The sequence below is a fragment of the Diabrotica virgifera genome, chromosome 9, assembly GCF_917563875.1.
Source record: "Diabrotica virgifera virgifera chromosome 9, PGI_DIABVI_V3a".
NCBI classification, from domain to species: Eukaryota; Metazoa; Arthropoda; class Insecta; order Coleoptera; family Chrysomelidae; genus Diabrotica; species Diabrotica virgifera.
The window spans coordinates 58,415,924-58,442,666 of NC_065451.1; the positions used below are offsets into that span (position 1 = coordinate 58,415,924).

A 26,743-nucleotide genomic window follows, 5' to 3' on the forward strand; every position below is an offset into this window, starting at 1 on the left:
AGATATAATACATGCTTACTTAAAAAATAAAAATATAAAACTAAGAATGCCGGTTACTTGAAATATCTGTACTTACCGTAGGCTACTTTCATGCGTGATTACTTTATAAGAAGGATAGAGATTGGTAAAAAAAATCTAATAATTAAACACAATTCTTACTTTATTGAAATAAATAAAAATTTAGTAAAGTTTTTATCAAAAAAAGTCCTTAATCATTTTACCAATTGGCGAGTAAACGTAAGAGTTCAACAATTGAAAATAGCGCAAGTACCTTGTTGTGTTCTTTATCCGTGGGTGATCCAAAGTCCATCCATGCGGCAGTTAAGGTGTTAAACATTGTCCTTATGTTACGGCACATTTGTTATCACGGCACATAACGACACTCATTTTGACAGATAAAGTACAGCTATTAATTATAGTAGAGATGAAATTCCATTGTTCGTTTATTGTATGCAACACTTGGATACTATTATTATTGATTAAACTTATTAAAAAAAATGAAAAACTCTTCGACAAAAGAAAACCAATGGATCAGTTTAATCTATCACTAGAAACACAAAATACGGTCGAGAATTTACACTCTACGACCACAGCAGCCACTTAAGCCTACTGAACTAAATACAAACAACTATCTCCATTGAACTATGGTCAACAATTTTCTCCGTTAACAAGGCTAAGAGCCTGCTGACGGAAAGGCACCAGCTTCTTACTCTAGACTCCTCAGAACTGATATCTCTTCTAGACTACTCCGAACTGATCACGAATATACTTTGAGCTCTCCTGCAACCCAAATCTCATTCCATCTCCCCATTTTTCTATTCTACTCAACCCCATGGTTTTACCAATTAAAAAATTAGTCAATTACCACTCTTCATTTCAAAACGAATAGAAAAGATTTAAGCAAACTTCAACCATGCCCTCAAAGGAAATAATTATTTCTCTCACAAATAGGATTAAACCAAACGAAATTTTGATAGCTATATCTCAGCTCAATATTCTCCCATGCTTTTTCGTAACGTTCACAATATTGCACGTGCAAACTTGTTGTATTACATAAACACACTCAGAGCCCTTATCTCTGCAAAGGAATTCACAACATAAAAAAATTAGCTCCAAGATAACATATTCCAGTCTCACAATCGCCAAAAATACATTAGTAAAAGATTTACAGTCCCGATTCTTTTGGCGGTATGAAACATATCGAGGTCCCTCAGATAAAAGAGATATGAATATCCATGAGAACACAAGATCAATCCAACATTGTGATAAACGAATTACGTAATACACTGAAACACAAACATGATTGTAAGTATACAGGGTGAAGCAAAAATAATACTGACTTTCGGACCGTTACAATACCTCATGGCTCATACCTTTTAAAGTGGTAGTAATTCTGTAAAACTAAGCAGTTTTTAAAAATTACATTTGTTAAAACGTCAATTATTTGAATTTAATTTTTGAGATTTTCTTGAATGAAATACCATTCAGTAAGATCTTTGACAGGTACGTTGTGCAATTTGAGAGTTTTATACATAAGTAACATTATATTAGTTTGTAATAACTATATGTAATAATAGTAACACATTTTTAAATCATTTTTAAAGAAAATTCATATAAGTCTCAGTTTCAGCCCACACCGTACTTATGCCTTTACGTTTTATTTCTGTTTATTATAACGTTCTATTATAAAGAACTACATTAAAATAACTCAACCGTGCACTTCTCCGAACGCTAGTTTACAGTGCGCCAATGTTTGTGAGAAGGACGATTTTAGCGTTATAAATAAAAAATTATAGAAGCTATAGATTTAATTTTAGAAAAATGTTTATAAGGTTTTCGTTGTAAAATTTTCTGAATTTTTTAATAGTCAGTTTTTTTCCAAAGTTTTATTTTCGGAGTTATTTAAAAAACATATAATTTCGCAGTTCATTTGTTTAATAAAAAATGAAGCACCACTTCTCGAGCAGAACTTTTTGATGTTGCTTATTAAACATTTCTTAATAAAATTACAAAAAGTTTTATCTTGTTTGATTTTTTCCTAAGTGAAAATCTATATGCACTCCCCTGGGGTATTTGATTTGTTTTCATTTGTTTATTTCTTCAAAATAATGTAATTATAATTGTTGCTATACTCACAAAACCTTCCACAAGCATAATAATTTAATAATTTTAATTAACCCTGTAAATAAGTGCATATTACCTCGATAATAAATGTTTAAGATAATTAAAAAATAGAGATGTTTATAATATTGGTTTTGAATATCCTGCATTTTATCTTAAAAAAAAAAACCACAGACAAATATGTGGTATTTTATGATTGTTGTTTCGTTAGTATTCGTACACAGACATGTTCACAGACATAGGTATTTCTAATATAATTAAAAAAATGGTTAAAATGTTAATATTAAAAATCAATAACTGTGTGTGCTAAAACTGTTAAAAGTAACGTTCGAATTGTGGAAATGTGTGTATCAAATGACAATAGATAAAAAAAACATTTTTAAGGTACCAAGTGCTATTATGTCATTCACTTCTTACAAGTTCAGATTTTAACCGATGTGGCTTGAAAACTTTAACCTATTTTAGGTCGTATTAAGTCGTATGTCAGCGTCTCAACCCAAACCAGGTTGTTACTATGATATTTTTTATTATACATATAAAGAGGTATATTTTTGTTATCGCCAACCGTCACTTACGTCATTTATTATTGTACTCATTTGCCCTCATTTTCAGCAGTAAAGTAACACTTTATTCTACTGAAAAAAATTTTGCTTTACCTGCCGCGATTATTAATAAAATTAACCCAAATTGAATATAAGTGGTCGATGCCAGTAATCGATTATTTATTTGAGTGAACTTAAAATTTATTTAATTTACATATTAAAAATATTAAAATAAAAATGTATACCATTTTTATTCAGTTGCAATGCGAAGGCAAAACAATCTTACTTTTCAATTAGAATACGAAGTGCAGTCCAGTCCCTTCGCGAAAATCGCGATTCAAGGGACTGGACTGCACTTCGTATTCTAATTGAAAAGTAAGATTGTTTTTCCTTCGCATTGCAACTGAATAAAAATGGTATACATTTGTATTTTTTATTTTTATTTTTTGTTTTATAGTCGTATTACTCCGTAGAGTAACTAGGTGCATTTTTCCGTTGGAGCTTTACCAGCTGCAGACGGGGGATGTGAATTGCATAGTGTAGAATTCCGTCCCTCTCGTCTTCACTGCAGCATCCATTTGACTTGCAAATTGTAGAAGTCTTGGAGGTGTCACCAGGAAAATGTACCAATAAGTTTTCAATTTAAAAATCTTTTAGTAATATTTTTAATATTTTCAATATTAATAATTTACTATTAGGATTGAAAATTTTTTGCTCAATTAGAAATCCAATGAAATCAATTAATTTGTGGTCATCTGATTGAATACAACCAACATTATACTGAAAACAGATCCCATGGGCTGTTTTCACTCAATCATGTAGCTATGGATACCTATATTTCGTTTCATTTCGATTTTGACATTTCAAATATTCAATATTTCAAAATGTCACGATTTGGTTGTAATACTGATGAGAATATTAATGAAATTATCGAATCAAATATACCAAAGAATACTGTTTACAGTAAAAAATTTGTATGGAAAGCGTTTATGGACTTTTGCAATGATAGAAAATATGAATTAGATGGAAATCGGACGATGGAAGAATTGCCAAAAGTGGTATTCAAGAGCAAGAGCTTATAAAAATTACGGGGCATAACAATCCCAACTCAATAAAAGCGTACTTGAACATTGACGAAGAACATCATAATAAAATTATTAACAGCATGCGTAGTGGAAATACATCTTCATCAGTTATAGAAACTAACATGTCTGGATTTTCATTAAATTTTTCTAATTGTTCCTTTGTTAATTGCACATTTAAATAAATTGTTTCTGCTCTGTATTTTTTTTTTTTTCATAACCAGCAAAAAATTTTCTATCCGAATAACCCTCGAACATTGATAAATGCTCAAAAATTTTTTAACAACTTTCTCAAGCTTGTTGCTTACAGGCAACAGACCTCCGCCTACGGCGTCGGTCTGTTTCCAAGCAACAAGCTTTCGAAATCTGTTATAAAATTTTTTCGAACAATTATCAATGTCCTTGGGTTATTACTACTGAAAACTACTTCGTCATTAAAAATATTGTACAACATTTACGTTATTATTAATTAAATGTATGTCAAAAAGTGAAATTCTGTTGTATTTTGCAATTATATGCACACAACATAAATCAAAACTTTACAGATTTAGTAATTAGGTAGGTATTCAATATTGATATAGACCTGGATCCTGCGTACCAAAAAAAAAGTTGATTAATAGCAAGCTGAAAATTTGATAATAGCTTAACGGCGTCTAGTCGGACAAACTTTGATGTACGGGAACACTTGAACTGGAAAATTTTAATTATGAAACAGGTGAAAAATTTAAAGCGTCAGACTACGAAAACGTTCCATGTATTTTGTCGGACAGAACTTCCAACTGATTTGTTACCATTTCATTAAACTCTCATGTAAAAATCAGACTGGTGTTTATCACTAACTGGCCTTTTTAATGAGTGGAACACGAAGAACATGTCAAACGACAGGAGTCATGTTGGCTAGTAATAGCAGGCTGATTTTTGCATGAGAGTTTAATGAAGGGGTAACAAATCAAAAGGATATTCTGTCCGACAAAATACATGGCACGTTTTCGTAATCTGACGTTTCAAATTTTTAAACTGTTCCACAATTAAAACGTCCCCTGTTCCAGTGTTCCCGTACATTAAAGTTTGTCCGACCGTTAAGCTATTAACAAATTTTCAGCTTGCTATTAGTCAACTTTTTTTAGTACGCGGGATCCAGGCCTAATAATAACAATCGATTAAACATCCAAACTGGCCGTCATGCAAAAGCATTCTGTCATTACTGTCATAAGAAATTTTTATTTCGTGTAAAATTTAAAAAATTCTTAAATCTTTAAGTTAGGTATTAATGCAAACAAAATTTAAAATGGTGTTTTTGGTAATTCGATTATATAGAGGAAGGTGATAGATATTTACTGATAATTTGTTAGTAAATATATTTAAATATTTAGATTTTCTACGATTCATCAAGGGAAAATCAACTGCGAAATGCTATTATTTTGCGAAATATTTGGTGTTATTTTAAGTATTAAAATTAGTTTAATATTTAACTAAAAATACAAATAAATAGTTTAAGATATATTTATTTCGTTGAATTAACTTCCCTCGTGCGTACAAAGTACACACCCTTTTTTTTATTAGAAGGAGGTAATTAAGTAAGTGTTAAGTAAGTGTTAAAGTTTTTTATGATTTGCGATAAAATATTTTATGCACCACGTCAGTAAAGAATATTTATCGAACTCGCCTGTTACTCGCCTTGCTCGCTTCGCTCCCTCTGCTCGTAATATCAGACTCGTTCGATAAAGAGTCACTTTACTGACTTGGTACATAAATAACCATTTTCTACGACCGTTTAGTAATATGTTCATTATGCACTATTTTTTAATAGATAATAACACCCATTACTTTACCCGTGAGTAATATATTATGTAGCTTCAAGTGATGCATGCCACGTATATAAACTGCAAATAAAATTACATACTTAAACTTGTTTATTAATACAATAATTATTGCAATTCATATCAATGATTAACTTCGAAAAATGTTTAAAGGATTTTAACTGTATTAATTGTATTTTTACCTTTAAATTTCATCACTTAAACATTTATGATTCAAGTTATTAAGAGCGTAGGTGCAACATTTCGAGCCAATGCATTAATTATTTTTTTCGATTTCTCAGAAAACTAATAAATATTTTTGAAAAATTTAAACGGTGAATGAAATATTACATTATTACTGAGGGCCGAAAGTCCCTTAGAATAAACAAAAAGTTTCTTTTGAATGAGATAATTGAAATTAAAAATCCCCCTAAATTTTCTCTTTTCTTTTTCTCCCCTGTAACTTATTAAAATAAACATTATTATATAGAAGTTTTCAGGGACTTTCGTCCCTGAAAGTTTTCTGGCGGCTAAAATATGTTTTTAGTAGTTTGTGTGTGTTGTCTCTCAGCTGCGTTCCTTCATATTTTAACATTTTTGCTGTTATAGAATCACTTTGAGTAGTCCTAATCTAATAAGGCTTAAGTGAAGGTTGAAACTGAAAAGGTATTTTCATTAGTATGGCTTGAAAAATGGATTATGTAAGGCCTAAAACGGGTTTTTGATCATATCATGACTAAATTCGTGTCCTGCAAAAGCACTTACAATAGTCCTCATCTGGAAAGGCTGAAGTGAAGGTTTAAACTGAAGAATACATTTCCATTAGTATTTCCTGAAAAAGTTTTTGGTCATGTCATGCCTGAATTAAATTTCTGTCCTGCATTATTTTGCCAACACACCACCAATGTGAAGTGATTCCTTGCATTTGCTTATGGTCCAAGAGCTGTGAGACATTTTTGAGTAGGTATTTTAGGCAACCTGAAAATTTTTCAGGTGACTCTTCCATGATAGCCTAATACAAAAATGCCGGTCTGGCTGGAGGGTAGCGGTTATTTTCCCCAAAAATCCCCCCCAAAATTAAACAAAAGGGTAAAAATTGTTATTACAAAAAATATCATTGAAGTGACTTTAAAGTAAATTTAAATATTCAAATATAATTAAAATAAACAGGCCAGGCGATTTGAGGGCGATTTTAACTCTGCAAGATACTTGCATGGGCGCCCCAGGATTATTTTCAGGGGATGCATCTGAACTTCCGAAGATTTCATCTGAATCTGTACATACTATTAACGAGTATAAAATATACAACTATACATGCATAGCTATGTACATTCCTTCCGGACAGGGAGGTGCAATTGTTATTTTGACAGGGTATTTTTTAATATTAAAAATAAATATTCTAAAAAAGACAGGTTTTTTTTGGTGAAATTTTCCAACTGCCTGGTGATCAAACAAATTACGCGTGCATATAGATGAAAAGCTTTATAGGTAAGAAGCAGTGTGAGAAAGAGCGTATACCGATAGCTGTTTGCGTCCTCTGTTGTAGCTGAGCGAATCCGTCCGCTCGAGAAAAATCACGTGACCTGGCGATATCCATGTTGTTGTTCCTCGAAACATTAGAGTAATTATTATATATTATAGTTTTTTAAGTAACTTTTTCTTAATTAAAGAAAAATAATACGTACTATACAATACATTTTGCAAATATGATAGAAAAAAACAAATTTATTATTATAAATATATAGGTAGAAAAGTATAAAACTATAAACTAAATTAATTCTGTGTCCGAAGCTTGTACTTCTTATTCAAACTCTTCATCTGAGCTTAAATATTCATTCTCTTCTTCTTCGTCAGACTCCCCTCGAGACTCAGATTTAACAGTATTCGATAACTCCACATCTCAATAACGGCAAGTCTTTCTTCAGATGCGCCCGTGATTGTCCAGGCTTTGACTCCGTATAAAAGGACGGAGAATACGTAGCAACTCAACTAATTAATCACTAATTAATTTACAATGAATTCTAAATACATATTGCAACTATTTACAGATCATGTAGAAGAGGAATCTGAGTCTCGAGTGGAGTCTGACGAAGAAGAAGAGAATGAACATTTAAGCTCAGATGAGGAGTTTGAAGAAGAAGTACAAGATTCGGACACAGAATTAATTTAGTTTATAGTTTTATACTTTTCTACCTATATATTTATAATAATAAATTTGTCTTTTTCTATCATATTTGCAAAATCTATTGTATAGTACGTATTATTTTTCTTTAATTAAGAAAAAGTTACTTAAAAAACTATAATATATAATAATTATTCTAACGTTTCGAGGAACAACAACATGGATATCGCCAGGTCACGTGATTTTTCTCGAGCGAACGGACTCGCTCAGCTACAACAGAGGACGCAAACAGCTATCGGTATACGCTCTTTCTCACACTGCTGCTTACCTATAGCGCTTTTTCATTTATATGCACGCATAATTTGTTTGATCAAATGGCAATTGGAAAATTTCACCAAAAAAACCTGTCTTTTTTAGAATATTTATTTTTAAAATTAAAAATACCCTGTCAAAATAACAATTGCACCTCCCTGTCCGGAAGGAATGTACATATCTATGCATGTATAGTTGTATATTTTATACTCGTTAATAGTATGTACAGATTCAAATGAAATCTTCTGAAGTTCAGATGCACCCCCTGAAAATATTCCTGGGGCGCCAATGCAAGTATCTTGCAGAGTTAAAATCGCCCTTAAATCGCCTGGCCTGTTTATATTCTTTATATTTGAATATTTAAATTTACTTTCAAGTCACTTCAATGATATTTTTTATAATAACAATTTTTACCCTTTTGTTTAATTTTGGGGGGGATTTTTGGGGAAAATAACCGCTACCCTCCAGCCAGACCGGCATTTTTGTATTAGGCTATCATAGAAGAGTCACCTGAAAAATTTTCAGGTTGCCTAAAATACCTACTCAAAAATGTCTCACAGCTCTTATACTATTACATTTGTCTTCACAGTCCGAGATTTCTGCTGTAAGGACTTCCCTGTAAGTCAATGTATTGTTGCCCATGTCCCGCCACTAGGAGGCATGTTCTTTAAATCGCATATTATATATAATATTACAAGAAACATGATCTGTGTAACATCTAATGATCAAATTATAATCATTGAAGGCTTTGGAGTTATCAAATTGTCTACTTGACTCTTTTTTGTATTAAAGTTTTGTGAGATATTCTCCAAATATTACTAAAATATGTTTATTGAAAATAACCTTATTTTTCAGATTCCTGGATTTAAACCAGGAGAAAAGCTACTGGATTATTGGGATCCTGGTAGAGTCATGTTAGCGGATCCACAAGCATTTCTTATGAGTCTCATGAACTTTGACAAAGACTCGATCACAGAAGAGATGATAGACAAATTGAGGAAATATGTTGAAGATCCTCTATTTACTCCACAAAAAATTTCAAAGGTATGTTTAAATTGGTCGAGAAATAAAGTATATATACAGGTGTTTGGTAAAGAAAGGGCCACAGCTTAACCTTTGATTACTGAGCTTAAAATAGGTCGATTTATGCTAACTTACCTTAGTACTAAAGTTGATAATAACCAAAATACTGGGTGTCAAAGTGAAACTTTTATTTTATGTATCCTTGAATATTTCCTGACAGTTATGGGATAACCACAAGAAATTTGGTAGGGGGGTGTTTTTTGGGATGAGAAATCTAAATTTGTCATCAAAAAGGATGTATTACCCAGAATGTAATACAGCTCATTACAGCTACTTTCAGAGCTCATTTAATACGTTCAATTTATTTTATCCCCCACTCTACATACCTTCTTTTTGAATCAAAACTTGCATCCTCTTGATACTTTTGCTTAAAAAAGTTCAAGATAAACGCATAGTAAATCTGCGATACAACATATAGTCCAGGCGCCAAATAGAGGTCACCGTGTCCTTTTCAATTCTGATGGACAAACTCAACGGTTTCTTATGGATTTTTGGCTGCTCATTACAAATTTCGAGGGTGGATTTCGATCCGAGTGGTCAAAAAATTGTTATAACCAATTTAGTTGTTTATAAATTGTTTATAAGGCTCTGGCTCATAGACTAAAAGAGATAAAAAAATGTATCAAATAAAGTTTGTCAATAAATAAAAAACGAAGAAAAAATCATTTACTAAACTTAAATCCAACAATTAGAACTCAAGATATTGTAAAATTAGTGCACAATGCAAATTAAAAATTGCAAAATAAGTATTTTTCGAAGCTTTATCGATTGTAACTCGGCTTCTACGCAGGAAAATGAGCCTTAGAAGATTTTATTTTAAAGCTTAATTAATAGGGTTTCAAACAAAGTTTGTTAAATTACTTTATCTTCATTTGTTTTAAAGCTATACCCGTTTGAAATTATAATTTTAAAAATTGTACATTAATTTGTTTATAAGGGTTTCAAGCAAATTTGAGCTAGAAACATTTATACTTTAATTAACAATAATGATAGAAGAACTCAAAAGGAACAATTTGCGCTTAAGAAAATGTTCGTAAGTTTATTTTTGGTCAAGATATCGATATTTAAATGGCGCGCTATGAGGCGCAAGATCGGCTCACCGCGTAAAGGTTCACGCGCTAACTTCTCGATGCAAATTATAATTTCTATGTATACATCGACGCTGTCAAGCCAAAACGGCATAAACGACTTTAACTTGATTTTTCAGGAAACACAAAAAACTGATTTTTTTTATTTTTACCAATTCTGCTTATCTGCACAGTGATTCAAAAAAATTGGTGATTTTTTTTTTCAAATTTTAATATATTGTGAACATTAATGTGGCTGAAAATACTGTCTGAAATAAATTAAAAACTATAAAATGGCGCTTATGTCCAATCAAGACATAACATTGGTGAATATGCCAAACTTACCTCTGGCGTTTGTGTCGATCGCATCGTTGTAAGTTTAGTCAATATGGCGCTTAAAAGGGATATAGGCCATTAATGAAAAAAGAAACGAAAATCAAAAATTGTCGTTTATGCCAACAAGAAAAATTATAAAATTACGAAGATTTTTGATAGGGTTTATTTTTTATTAATCAAAAATACATTCTAAGTTAAAAACAAAACCTTAAATTCTTTAATCATGTTTTGGTGCTAGGATGAAATACTTAAAAGTAAATATGAAATACTTAAAAGTGGATATCTAATAATAAGTAGTGGATTCTAATTCATAATCACTGTCAATATTTGGTTTAACATCCGTATTGATTTTATTGCTTGTATTTTCCTTATTTTGATCACTACTTATACCGGCATCCTACCATTATTTGCTGCTAAGTTGAAACATGATGTGAGATCGTGACTAAATATTTCTTCTTCTACTGCAACGTCTGGTGATTCCTCAAAGATGATAATGTCATTGCTAAAAGCTTCTGCAATGTTAGCCTTATAAATGTCATAAACCTCTAAGGGAAATATAGCGGAATTATTGTCAGTCAGTATATCATTTTGTACTGATTCGGTATATGTTTTATTTTCATTTAGTAAGGCCATTATTTTTTTACTTCTGCTATTCATGTGCAACAACAAAATGGCATAAACGCCAAAAATCGATCGCCATTTTTAGCTATATAAAATTGATTTGAACTCTATGCTGTAATACAAAATGAATTGTTCATCACACTAGTACAAAGTTACAATAGAATATTTTAAAATAAACTTTTTATTTGCGCAATTTTTAAATAAGAAACTTACATAAGAATACCATTGAGGAATGGCACTTGTGTCAACCACGATGTAAATATGTGGTTTTGGCATAAACGCCTCATAGTTTTTAAAGAAATTCAGTGCGTTTACGCTTCAAAAATCAATACAAATTGAAAATATTGCAAAGGTAGATAATACCATGTTACTTATCCATAAAAATTGTAACAATACATACCTTTACTATTATTACTGGACCGAAATGTACACAATGATAATCTTACGGGCGCTGGCGATTATGTCAATCGGTGTTCACGTCGGTGTTCACGTGCGTGACTAGACTGGCGTTTATAAAAATTTTAAACCTATATTACACCTATTTCACTTTTTCTGCTGTTATTCCGCGTTGACTGTCTGGTGCGGAAATTAAAATCCTATTTTTTAGTGCAGCTAACTAAAAAGTGGTCATTTTGGCGTTTATGCCGTTTTGGCTTGGCAGCGTCGACATACGTTATCTTCATTTTTCATTTTTGAAGATCCTAATAAAATTTTATCGTATAATTCTTATAATTAAATCATCATACTGTACCTCGTATCACCTTTCATTCAATTTACTTTGTCTTCTATTTTTTGTACTAAATGAGAAAAAAACATTAAAAACTAATATTTCAGAAGTATAACTAAAAAGTAAGTTGATATTATTTATTAATACTATTTTTACAAACATTTTTTTTTCATGCATCTGCATAGAGATATACAGGGAATCTCAGCTTTTTTACATCTGCATAAGGTCTTAGAGAAATTTTAACAGTTACATGGTGGTACTAAGTCTGTTCTTGTAAGCAGTAAAACTAAAACTTTTTGGGGCTTCAGAGTCTAATTATCTATATGATATCCATATAAAGTGCATCTAGTTCTTTTGCAGCATCATCAAGGCCCGTCAATTGTATGTATGCCGCCACACCATAAATGCTCGTTTTATATGCAATGATGAAGCTGCAAAAGAACTCGATCCATTTTTATATGGATATCACATATTGGCACATTTGTATGCATAGAAGCCGAGTTACGGTCGATAAAGCGTTGAAGAATACATACTTACTTGACTGTGAGCCGATCTTGCCTCTCATAGAGCTCCATTAAAATATCGATATCTTGGCCAAAAATACACTTACGAACATTTTCGTAAGCTCAAATTGTTCCTTTTAAGTTCTTCTATCATCATTGTTAAATAAAGTATAAATTTTTATAGCTCAAATTTGCTTGAAACCGTTATAAACAAATTAATGTACAATTATTTTTAAAAAATTATAAATTCAAACGCGTATAACTTTAAAACAAACGAAGATAAAGTAATTTAACAAACTTTGTTTGAAAGCCTATTAATTAAGCTTTAAAACGAGACCTTCTAAGGCTTATTTTCATGCTTCGAAAAATACTTATTTTGCAATTTGCAATTTGCATTGTGCACTAATTTTAAAATATCTTGAGTTCTAATTGTTGGATTTAAGTTTAGTTAACGATTTTTTCTTCGTTTTTTATTAAGGAACAAATTTTATTTGAAACATTTTTTTATCTCTTTTTTAGTTTATGAGCCAGAGACTTATAAACAATTTATAAACTATTAAATGGTTTATACAATTTTTTGACCACTCGGATTGAAATCCACCCTCGAAATTCGTAATCAGCAGCCAAAAATCCATAAGAAACCGTTGAATTTGTCCATCAGAATTGAAAAGGACACGGTGATCCCTCTGGCGCCTAGACTAATAATTTCTTGCATAATATCATTGTAGTTAGACATGAAAAATAAACTTGAAACCATAATAATTGTGCCAGTTCTCATATTATCGTAAATTACATTTAAAGAAATTTGCGATACATTTTTGGAAATTTTTATGGTTTAAAGTTATTTTTCGGGTGTAACTAAAATGACATTATGCAAAAAATTATGCTGCCTTGCAGATTTAAAATGGGTTTATCTCGCAAACGGTTGAGTTTAGAGTTTAGAGAGTTGAATATAGTATACCTTTTTTAAATAAAAATATTAAGAGAATAAAAGTTGTGATTGAAAAAGTATGTAGAGTGGGTATCTAATAAAAAAATTGAACCTATTAAATGAGCGCTGAAAGGCGTGTGTAGTGCCCTCACGGTAATACATCAGCTTTGGTAGTGAGTTTAGATTTCTCGTCCCAAAAAACCCCCGCTTACCAAATTTCGTGATATTATCCCATGTCTGTTAGGAAATATTAAAGAATAAATAAAATAAAAGTTTAACTTTGACACCCTGTATATACAGGGTGGGGCAGATAAATGGCCAATTAGAAATACCTTTAGAACTAAGAGTCACTGAATCATGAAAATTGGAATTAAGAGGTTTTGAAAAGTGAACTATTTAATGAAAATATTTTTGTCTACTTGCTACTTCCAGTTATACCGGAAGTTTTACCTGTCACTTCCAACTTAATGCATTAGAGAGAATTCAATAAACTATGATGCACTGGAAGAAGGGTTTGGTTTGAACTAAAAAGCAGTTATTATTGATTATAAACATTTTTCTTGATTTATTTTTTCAGGTCTCCAAAGCTTGCACTTCTCTTTGTATGTGGATCCACGCAATGTTCAAATTCTATTTCGTCAACAAAGCAGTAGCTCCGAAGAAAGCCGCTCTCGCTAGAGCTAAAGCAGACTTGGAAGCAACCTTACAAGCCCTCGCCGATGCCAAAGCTAAAATGAAGGAGGTGTTGGAAGGTCTGGAACAATTGCAAAAAGCATTAGCTGAAAAAATTGCGTTTAAAGAAGAAAAGGAGCAGAGCATTGCAGTGTGTGAGGAAAAATTAAACAGGGCCATGAGGTTGATTAATGGTTTGGCAGAAGAAAAGATAAGATGGGAGCAAACTATCGAGGAAATTGATGCGAATGTTGTAAATGTAACAGGAGATATATTGATTTGTTCTGGTTGCGTTGCTTATTTGACACCTTTCACTGATTCATACAGGTAATTACAAATTGTTTTGCTTATCTTATTTTTTTATACATAAAAAATTAGCTGTATTTTTGAACCAATCAATGGATACTTGAATTTGAATAAACTAACTCCTTATAAGTGTCTTGTAAGTTGAAACGTCAATAAATTTTATTTTTAATAGTTACTATTTTTATGATATGTGTTAAAAGTACAATTTTAAGGCACGCATGTGAAGGTTCATGAGTGCCTTAAAAATGAACTTTTAACACGTATAGCATACAATATTTTTTCTACAAACGTGTTAAAAGTACAATAATACAGTCTAAATTAAATTTTAAAGAAATTCATTTTTAAAATTGCGCAAATTTTACTATTAACATTAATGTTAATAAATCAAATATAAATATTTTAAGGTTTGCTTTCAAAATTTGATATTTCACTTTTAACTGCAGTGCCTTAAAAATTTTAAAGCACACAGTGGTTTAAAGTGACATTTTTAAGGCTCCTATGGAGTGCTAAAAATTGAATTTTTAAAACGATTGTAGAAAAATTAAATTATGGCTTATTTCTCAATAAAATAGTAAATTGTATGAGATGCCATAAAGAAACAGCTTCAGAACTAGAGCTGCATTCCCGGGAAATCAGTAAAAAATGGAAATCCCGATTCCCGGGAATTTTTACAGATTTCCCGGGATTTTAAAATATTTTATTTTAAATAATGGGTGGAATGCATAAAACGTAGTACCTGCTAATGCTTCAAGTATGTACTACATTTTTGAAGATTTTAAGTAAAACACTTACAAAGCATTTGTAAGTATAGTGATGCTTTGTAAGTGTAGTAAAATCTTCAAAAATGTAGTACATACTTGAAGCACTAGCGGGTACTACGTTTTATGAATTCCACCCAATATCTCTGCTTAATAATCATTTTCAATCATTCCACTTAAAATATTTATTTTTCAATTATATTTTAACCCGGGAGCAGTCGCGCTCACTTCTGTCACGTAAGTAGTCGTGCGTAGAGAAAAAATCTCAGCATACGAATTTAAATGCTAATTTAAAAGAAATTTCTATTGTATAATATTTTTATTGACTTGTACGTTAAAAATGTGCATTTCTAACAATTTTAAAGCTAATTGGTTCTCACCAAAGCCGTAAATTTCACAAAAAAAATAAAAAAAACTTAAAAAAATTTAAAAAATTTCCCACGCATTACTACAATCTTCCTCAAGGCACTTACGAGTGAACAGTTATGTTACAAAATTTTTCTTCAAGTTATCACGGAAGAGGATAAAATGTTAGATTTTTTGGCGAGACTGCTTCCGGGTTAAACCTTCCAATCTTGGGGTAAAATCAGAATGTATCACATCGTCAGCATAAACATTCTTTTGTTTATGCGACGATCCGATTAATTTTGAAGCATCCAGAATTATAACATAAATATTTATTTTGAATTAAAATTTTGTTTATGAAGAATTAGTACATAGAAAATTTAATACGGTATTAGATAAGTGCAAATCAGCTGACCTGAAGTTTAAAAAATTACTCACTTCACTAAAAAGCATCACACCTACATCAACAGACAGAAAGTGCGTTTTCAACTTCAGCAAATTTCTGTTCAAAAAAAGAACCAGCCTGAAAGATCAAACACTCTACAAACAGTGGTGCTCAAAGAGTCGATCGCCAAAGTTTTTGAAGTCGATCGCGATTCACGGAAAAATACAAATGAAAAAGATATTATGTCTGCTATCAAAGAAGTCCTGTTGTAACATCCAATGGTTACTATCATGTGGCTATCTCCGCAATGTTCAATACTTAAGGTGAAACGCTCTATAGACGTATCTAGATCATGGGAAAGATTTGGAAAGCAAAGTTAAAAGTGATACCTACTATGAAGTGTATAATTTCCTTTCTTTGCAATTTGACGATTCAACCGATATTAATGATACCGCCCAGTTGTGTATTTTTATTCGGATGCAGGAGCGTCATTTGAAATTTTGCTAGGGAGGGGGCAAACATTATATATACAATACATTATACATTATACATTATACATTATACATTATACATTATACATTATACATTATACATTATACATTATACATTATACATTATATATTATACATTATACATTATACATTATACATTATACATTATACATTATACATTATACATTATACATTATACATTATACATTATACATTATACATTATACATTATACATTATACATTATACATTATACATTATACATTATACATTATACATTATACATTATACATTATACATTATACATTATACATTATACATTATATTGTACAATACATTATATATGCAAACATAATACAAAATTGATCTATTTTTTGTAAATTTCAGTCATTTTCAGGATGCCCCCTGACCCTATCAAATGACGCCCCTGTTCGGATGGTATTTTCTGATATGTTGGCTAGAGAAGAATTGTTAACAACGCCTCTGAAAGAAGAAATTTGCAGAGATGATATATACAACGTTTTGTTTTCTAATTTTGTAAAATAATAGGAGCTACTGATTTACAAACTAGTGTGTATTACAACAAATGGTGCACCATCCATGACTGGCGTTAACAATGGATGTGTTGCACTATGTCGAGGTAACGATGACTTCCCATCGTTTTTTCATTTCATTGCATCATTCACCAGCAAGTTTTGTATTCCAAAATTTTAAACATGAAAGACGTCATGAAGATGACAACAAAAATTGTGAATTGCGGAACACACTGATTTACTTTTGCATACAGATGTAAGGTGGTCGAGCCGTGGAAAATTTTTAGATAGGTTCCAGGAGTTACTTTTCGAAATAATTTGTTTTCTAGAAGAACGAGGGAACGAGGTTCATCTACTTCAAAACCAAAAAATGGCTCAGTGAGCTGGCTTTCGTATCAGATTTAGCAAATCATTTAAACCTCTTTAATTTGGAAATACAGGATACAAATAAAACAATTATTATCGATGTGATGAGCACAGTACCTACATTTTTTATCGACAAATTGAAATTATTGATTAATCAAATGAACAGAAAAGATTTAAACAACTTTCCATCGTTGAAAAAAAAGGGTAAATCTCATTTGAATTATGTTTATTATTAGGAGACTGAGCTGCAAGCAGTTCGTAGTGAGTTTGATAGACTCTTCGCTGATTTTAAAAAACACAGATATTGTAATAAATTTTCTTGTGAAGAGATGAAAAAAATTGCCACTAAAATCTCCATTACTTTCAATTAGATTCAATCAGCTAATTTCCGTCCAAAATGAGGTACTGAAAATAATGTCGGATATATATCTTCAATCCAGAGCGACCAATACGAACTTTTTTTGCCTTTTATATCGCCAGACAAATACCCGTCTTTGAGGCAAGTAGCTCTGCAGTTCACAGCATTTTTGGATCAACATACTTGTGTCAGTCTGGATTTCCCCAAATTAAGGTAGTAAAATCAAAGTATCGTAATCGGCTAACTGATGCTTGCAATTTTGGTCCTCGGTAATTACGTACCATCATAATATGAATTACTTGTGGATGATACGCAGTGCCATGCATCAACATCCAAATAAAATTAAGATGAAAAACATGATTTTAATTACGACTCTCTGTAGTTACAACTTTTTATCAAATAGAAATGTTCAATAAAGTGTTTCATTTTCAAAATTATTTTTTTTTACTATCAGTCGATCGTTGGAAGCTTGAAGTTTATATGGTAGATCCCACGCAGTATAAGTCTGAGCACCACTGCTCTACAATTGGACCCAGTTATGCAACAAGGAACCAACTGACATTAACATAGTTCTGAGAAAATCAAGAAAAACGTTTTTATATGTTTGATGAAATTATTTGGATACAAAAATAATAAGAAACGACACAAAAGTAAACACGTTTATTAAAACTTATGTGTATTAATGCTATAATCAAATTAACAACTAAAAAATTAACTCCTAAGGTAGACAAAAATCACGTGGTTCTTTGTTGCTAAATATAACATTAACAGTCTGCATCTGGTTCGAAATCTGGATTTCCGCCAAATCCGTCTATATCCTCGACTACAGTACTATCTGCTATAAGATTTTTATAAAAATGGTGGTAACTTAAGGGGATTAAATGCAGATAACTTTGTATATCTTTAAGTTTTGCGTCTGAAACTGGCTTTCCTTTAGGCCACAATGGTTCTAAATATATAGCAAACTGTGGCCCAGTTGAAGGTTCTCTTCCTGTTCCCTTTTTTATGCTTACTTCTGTATAATCGTCCTGGTCTTGATACGTCGTTTTAAAAATTATGCTATAAGGCTTTTCCTTACATAATTTAATTTCTTTAGTTTTTAACCAACTTATTGTTTGGTTGGTTTTACTTTTTTTCTGTTGGTGATTCTTTTTACTAATTTTGCGGTTCTCAAAAAATCTTCCTGTGTTATGATATTTACATTAATCGGTCGTTTTTGCCTACAACTTTTCATTATCTTGCAACATTCGCCAGGTGAAAATATTATTATATTTTGTTGATTTTTAAGAGCACATTCAACATCTCCAAAATCACTATTATTTGGAAGAAACGTGTGACCTGGAACTAAAAATCTCAGCCTAATAGTCTTTAAATGCTGTGATTCCTCTAGAAGACATTTTAATAGAAGTACGATTTTATTATTCCTGTTTTGACCTCCGCAAAAGTCGCTCCACAGAATAATGTGCTCAACTTTATCGCTAACATTATCGATAATATATTTTCTTAGACAAGACCCCACTTCTTGAGCTCCGCGGCCTGCCTCTCCTTCGAGCCATAAGTTAAAAGTAGATTTTTTTTAAAAGACTAAGTTTTCATTCTAATGGCATATAGAATAACATAATGTTACTCTACATCCCACCAGACTGAAACCAATGGGAACCTTCTTTGGTTACACCTCCGAGGCTTCTACAATTTACAAGCCATAACGGATGCTGAAACTACGGAAGATGAGGGAATTTTACAATTTATAATTCACGTCCCATCTGCTCAGCGCGGTAAAGTTCCAACGAGAATGGTTCCCTTCGTACTCCAATGAGAGTAAACATGTAAATCAAAAATGAATAACCATTTTCAATTTCGTTGAAAAACGAAAATACAGCCGCACCATATTCTAGTTCAATCAGAGAGTTTTTGGTTTAACCTAACAAAATTTATTTGGGTTAGGTAACATTTTCACAAATTATTGATTCCCAATGATAATCTGGAACCTACTGAAATTTGACTGAAATAAATCTACAACATGGAACCAACTGTTGCATGTTACAGATTGATACCTGCAACAAGGAACCAAAGTTACTTGGTTCGAAATAGAAAACCTGAATAACCGAATTTATTAATCTGCAATATGGTTTTATCGTCTACTAGATGGTGCTGACGCGCCAGAACGTTTGGATCGTTATTGCAGAACTTGAATAATATTATTTACAGTCTATAGGAACCAATAACTCTATTTTCGAAAAAATGTTAGTTAGTTCCTTGTTGCATAACTGGGTCCAATTTATGTTTTTTTAAAACATATTTCAATAATAAAACCAACGAAAATTCAGATTACACAAATTTATCATTTTTCTATTTTTAAAATCTTTAAAATTATTAATTTTTTTTTAAATTTGTGAATTTTTCTAAATATTATTAATGTGTAATTAAATTTTTTATACTAATTTCATTCAAAAATTAGAACGAAACAATTTCTGCTTTTTATTTTTAAATTTTCCGATACCCGGGAATTCCCGGGAAATCCAAATTACCAACTCTTGATTCCCGGGAAATCAAAAGGTGCCGGGAAAATGGAGCTCTATTCAGAACAATATAGGTGACTCTCTAAATGGACCAAACACAGTGTAATCACAGGGTTATATGTCAGATTTGAAATCTGTTGATCTATATTTTTCAAACTACACATTGTCGTTCTGAGTCTAAAGAATCAGCAGTAGGTTCTCTTGAGCGGCAGAACTGTGATCTCTATGTTTAGTGCAGTTACTGAAGGTGGACATGAACTATTACCTCCGATTTCGTTGAACCTCCATCGATTTACATGAAAATTGGTGAGTGGTTAGAGGATATCTCAAGGAACAAAGGTGGCATGGTACTAACTTGCGCTTTTACTCTGGGGGTGGATGCCACCCCTTCTCGAGGGTGAAAATTATTTTATTAAGAATAACCCCATAATTTGATAGATTCGATAGAGGAACAAATTCTAAGCAAAATTTATTATATAAAGTTATTTAAATAAATCAAAGCTTTTTAAGTTATTAAAGATCAAAAATTTTAATTTTTCATGAGAAAAATGCATGTTTTCAACCGATTTTTCACAAATAACTCAAAAAATATAAGTTTTTTTAAAAAAGTTATTATTACCAAAATTGAAGCTATAAAAAATTAAATAAACTCCTTACCACAAAAATCTTTTAATGTTAACTTAAAGTGAGTTATAGGTAATTGAATGTACATTTTTTTCGGCGATTACCCAAATCTAAGTATTCAAGCTTAAATAACGGGAAAATTATGCATTTTATAACATAAACTTATTAAACATTTGTCAAGATACTTAGAAATATCTATCAAATGAGCAGCCGAGCGAGTCGAGAGCATTAAAATTTATGCTTAAAATTTTTATCAAAATTTATCTTTTAAAAATTTATCGAAAAAATGTTATTGTTTTTTTTTAACAACTTCGTTAATTTTTACAATATCAGATTCAACTAAAATTCATTTGAAAGCTTATTCCAAGGGATATTAAACCACGTTGAATTTAATCTTTCAAACTCCTTACTTTTTTTTTAAATAAATGGTTAAATTGCCCCGATTACATGGTTCTCGCAGCAAAATTTAAGTTTACACGTTTCTATCTCGGTTATTTTTTACCCTACAGAAATGGTAAAAAACGGTAAAAATTTGATACAGAAGACACTAAAATTTGGTTAAATACTATTTTTTACATATATTGAATATTTTTGGAATTATTATCAAAAGAATGTGAGAATTACGATAATTTTAAAAATTCTAATTTTTTAAATTACCTATTTTTTTCAAATATGCATTCTAAACCGGTCAAAATTATTTAAATAATTACTTATCCTAATATAAAGAAATTTTTGTAAGGATTACTATAAATTTTAATTTTTGTGGAAATGGCATATGTTTTATTTTTTACTTTTTCCTAAAAAAAATCGAAAGGGTTCTCTTATGTTCATCATAACTTGCTTAATTTTAATGCTATTAACTTTTTCTTGAGCTTATTTGATAGGTATTCTAAAGTACTTTGACAAGGTTGTAGAAGATATATTTTATAAATTGCATCATTTTCCCGTTATTTAAGCTTGACTACTTAGATTTGAGTACCCTTCGAAAAAAATATAAATTCAATTACCCATAACTCACTTTGAATTAACATTAGTTTAGTCCTTTAAGTGAAAAAGTGTATTTTATTTTTTATTATCTTCAATTTTGGCAATAACAACTTTTTTGCAAAAGCTTGTAGTTTTTGATTTATACGTGAAAATCTGTTTTAAAACACGCACTTTTTTTAGGAAAAAATAAAAAAATTTATCTTTAATAACTCAAAAAGTATTGATTTATATTAATAACTTTATATAACAAATCTTGCTTAAAATTTGACCCTCTATCGACATATGGTATTATTTTTATTACAATAATTTTCACTACCGAGAAGTGGTGGCATCCACCCCCAGGGTAAAAGCGCAAGTTGGCATTATGTGACCTATGTTCGTTGTGGCATCCTCTAACTACTCACCAATGTTCATGAAAATCGATAAAGGTTAAACGAAATCGGAAGTGAAAACCTTCAGTGACTGCACTAGTTCCATAGAATTTATCCTAGCCTACCCACTAAAAAATGGCAAACTTCTCTTGGATTGTGACTCATCACAGCATGGTATCGGCCCCGTATTATCACAAGAATAGGAAGGCGAAGAAAAAGTTATTGCATATTTCAGTAAAACAATAGGAAAGGCTGAAAACAATAATTATTGTGTTACCATAAAAGAGCTCCTAGCTATTATAAAAGCCCTAGAACATTTTGATACCTTCCTTTATAACAGAAATTTTAAAATCAGAACTGATCATAGCGCTTTGCGGTGGCTAATGAATTTTAAAAAGCCAGAGGGATAAGTGACTCAAACAGTATAACTTCGACGTAGTACATCGAAAAGGGCGTCTCCATAATAATGCTGATATCCTTTCTGGGCGACCCTGTTTGGAACGACAATGCCTGTACTGTAAAAAGCTTGAAGAAAAAGAGAACGTAACCGAAGAAGTGAGTCTCTGCATGACCACAGTTGAACAGGAAGGACTTCCCTGGAAAACATTAAGAGGAGTCAAAAGAAAGATAATGACTTAAAAGTCATACCAGAATGGGCTAAAAATGGAGTAAGACATATTTGGCAGGAAATATCCAAATACAGTGTCACTTTAAAGGCGTACTCTGCCTAATGGGAATCTCTATTATCTTTCAACTGATCTTAAAAGTGGGAAAATCCCGATGGAGTACGTATAGTTCAGCAAGTGGTACCTACTGCCAAAATCAAACTTCTGAACGATTTTCAGTAAATATTATCGGTCCACTCCCGATGACAGAGAGAGAGAAAACAAATACTGCATGGTTGCCATGGATTATTTTTCAAAATGGCCTGATATTGCGCCCCCTCCTATTCAAGAAGCGACTACAGTAGCAGAAGCATTCATAACACACGTCGTATCAAGACATGGAGTTCTTTTAGAATTACATTCTGATCAAGGACGAAATTTTAAATCAGAATGATGCCAAGAATTAATGAAAATCTTGGGTATTAAGAAAACCCGAACTACGCCTCTCCATCCACAACTACGACAGAATGATCGAAACACACGATAGAACTAACTGTCAATATATCTCCATGTTTGTTGCCGATAATCAAAAAGATTGAGATAGCTTAATTCCTATATTTTTGTTAGCCTACAGATGTACCTAACATGAAGCAACCGGTTATTCTTTATCGATAATGATCACCGGAAAAGAAATGAAGCTTCATCAAGATCTAATTTTCAGAAGATTGCCTCCCTGCAATAAGAACGTTCATCCCTGACGGACATCAAAAATTTAAAAGGAAAATTAGAAAAAGTCTACGAATTTGCTCGTAAAAGTTTGAAGCTTCAAAATGATAAAGCCAATTTCAGGCTCAATATGCATGCTACTGGGACAAAATTCGAAACAGGTGACAAGGTATGGTTATACAATCCCATACGTAAGAAACGACTTTATCCAAAACTTCAACGAAATTGGGAAGGTCCGTACACCGTCTTGCAAACGATCTAATCAACCGCATCCAGTTCTCACCTAGGAGTAAACCCAAGGTAGTTGATATCGAGAGATTAGCCCCATACCATGGAACTGATCTACCCTGTTGGCTTCAACCAGTCCCTGATAGACCAGTTATTCGAGGCGAATAACTACAAAGGAGGAGGCGGTGTTACAACAGTAGTATAAAATTGATGCCACATAGAAAAAGGCCCTTGACGAAAAGGAAGAAGTATTAATGTAGTAGGAGAATATTCGAGGTGTCATGGACTAATGCAGAAATAATAATTAAATACATATACAGAAGTACTTAAAAAATCTAAAGTAATTATTGATGTCACAAAAATGGTAAATCTGGCAACATCGCAAGCATCAAATTTGAAATCTTCATATTGCAGAATAGGCGTTGCTTGGTTTTTATACAATTTGGACCACTCATTTAAGAGATCATTGGCGGGTCTATGGGGAAAGGGATATATGTCTAAAAATGCGCAAAATGAGCTAAGTACACCATACATTCCAAGAATGGATATTACACCTAGAGGAAAAGCGATATAAGTCATTCTACACAAATTAACCTGCGATTTGATATGTGTAAAACGATATAACTGACTAAAAATGAGATCTTTAAAGTAATACGGGCTTATGTACACTTATATGTCAAAATAAATGAAATATTCTGTGAATAGAGGTATATGTTCAGATATGATCAAAAGCGTTCCAATTTTCAACGAAAACTTTTCGTTTATAAATTTGCAAAAGTGTGTGTGTTATTGCGTTGCCGCTCCTGCAATACTTAGAGCAGGTGTATCGATGGATTCTTATGTAGTTTTGCCTTCTGAATCCAAATCTGAAAACGGCATTTCGATATCTCTAACCGTCTTCGAGATAATCGACCTCAAAATCTAAAATGTAACGTCACAATCCGGTTATTTCCTACGCGACGCACTAAACGTCAGCTCAAATGGTTGATTAGGAAGTAGGCTACTTTTTTAATCTCAATTTGTTAAGCAAAGCATAGTTTATTTACATTTGAGTTTGACACTTCGTGAATGTCAAACTAAATTTTAAATTAAGTATTAATAAATCGTGCTGGTAATCGCCTTGCAGCGAAACCAAAAACAAAAAAGAAGAAGAAGTATTAATAAAACATCAATGACATTTGATAGAAAATTTAATTATTATATAAAATAAATAAGATGTTCAAAAATACAATTTGAGTATATTTTAAAAGCAATAATTTATTAAGTAAGTATATATTTACGAGTATACGGCCTTCCCTTTATAATAAATGGACTGTTCCATTTGTTATGAAATTAAAATACAGGGTGCTCAGAAACTCTACCGACAAACGAAGGTTCCTCAGATAATTTTAAGACAATTTAACCCAATTCATCTAGTCCGAAAATGCTTCCTAAACAAGCTAGAGCTATTTGAAGATGGCGTCTGGTAATTAGTTTATCTTAAATATCTCCAGAACGCTTCTATTTAGAACAACGAAAATTGGTACACATATTTATATTCCAGGGATAAATCGATTTCATTAATTGCAAATTTCTAGTACCGGTCATAGGCGTCCGTTTGGGAAGGGCATCAGTTATATTATCGCATAACTTTTTTGTTTTAAATTTTTAAGCACTTTTGAGTCTGGATTATTAAAATGTAAGGTATTATAGTACTAAACTCTTACTTTAAGTCGATTTAATACACCGTTTTCTAGAAAAATCGATTTGAAAATTTTTCGTAGTTTGAATATCAAAAAAATTCAATAAAAAAAAATATTTAGAAAAACCAAAATTGGTACATTTATTTGTATTCCAGAGATGAATCGATTTTATTAATTGTGAATTTCTAGTACCGGTCATATGCGTCCGTTTTGGGTAGATCAACGATTATTTTATCGCATACCTTTTTTGTCTTTAATTTTTAAGGATTTTTGACACTAGATTATTAAATTATGAGGTATTCTAGTATTAAAAGTTACTTTTGCTTGAAGTTGGTAAAATACACCGTTTTTTTTTAATTTTCAAAAAAAATTTCAAATTCAGGAAACGAAAAATTTTCAAATCGGTTTTTTTAGAAAACGGTGTGTCCTACCGACTTAAAGCAAGAGTACCTTTTAGTACTAGAATACCTCACAATTTAATAATCCAGTATTAAAGGTGCTTAAAAGTTAAAGACAACAAAGTTATGCGATAAAATAACCATTGCCCCACCCAAAACCACCACCCAAAGTCACCATAGATGGAATCGATGTATCTCTGGAAGATAAATATGTGTACCAATTTTCGTTTTTTCTAACTAAAAGCGTTCTGTAGGTATTTAAGAAAAACTAATTACAAGACGTCATCTTCAAAGAGCTCTAACTCGCTTAGGAAGCATTTTCGGACTAGGTGAATGTGGTTAAATTCTCTTAAAATTATCTGAGGAATCTCCTGTCTTCGTTTGTCGGTAGAGTTTCTGGACACCTTGTATAGTCGGTTCGCTAAACTCGACACAACTGGCTAGTGATTTTAGTAGGTAATTTTTTTGTTTTTTGCGAATTTTGCTAAAATTGGCAAAATTACTAATTATTTAGTAATTATTAACTAGGTAATTAGTAATTTTTTTTGCCAAATTGGCAAAATTATTGACTAAAATCACTTGCCATTTGTGTCTGAGTTTAGCGAACCGACAGTATATGAAATAATATTGTTTGTTAAAAAAATTATGGTCTGATATGTGCAATTCTAATGGAAAAAAACATTTGAAGATTTTTCTCAAATTATGGATACCAACATTTTCATTTATAACTCTCTTATTTTTAATTTGACGAAGGAAAGTTATTCTTCATAAAAAGCTATTCATGTTCTAAGATTTATGATGCAACCAACATATTATATAAAGTTTTATTAATTTTATACGAGATATATAAAAATGTAAATTTAGATCAAGAGTAAACTACCTTTATAGTTCATAACATTTAAATTAGAATGATATAATTGCACATTAAAACATAATTATTAATTCTAAACTACTTTTCATAATAGCAATTTTCCATATTACGAATTAAAATACATACGTAAATAAACAAAGTTTTCGTTATGATAATGCTCGCATTTTCAGCTTGTTTTTTTTTTCGAATTGCGTTTGGGTTAATTTATGTTGACTTATATCTATTAACGGTTAATAGATATAAGTCAACATAAATATCACATAATTTTGAACA

General features: G+C 31.3%; 1 protein-coding gene across 3 annotated transcripts in view; it reads left to right on the top strand.

Annotated features, from left to right (window-relative positions):
* Positions 1 to 26,743, top strand: part of LOC114339168 (dynein axonemal heavy chain 1-like) — a 1,269,803-nt gene that overhangs the window by 333,026 nt on the left and 910,034 nt on the right. For all 3 annotated transcript variants that reach the window (XR_007700607.1, XR_007700606.1, XM_050661243.1), the window contains exons 10-11: positions 8,834 to 9,022; positions 13,824 to 14,245. Coding sequence is in view for 1 of the 3 variants with exons in the window: in XM_050661243.1 (XP_050517200.1) it covers positions 8,834 to 9,022; positions 13,824 to 14,245 (611 nt within the window). In the remaining 2 variants the exon portion in view is untranslated. The remainder of the gene's footprint in view (positions 1 to 8,833; positions 9,023 to 13,823; positions 14,246 to 26,743) is intronic.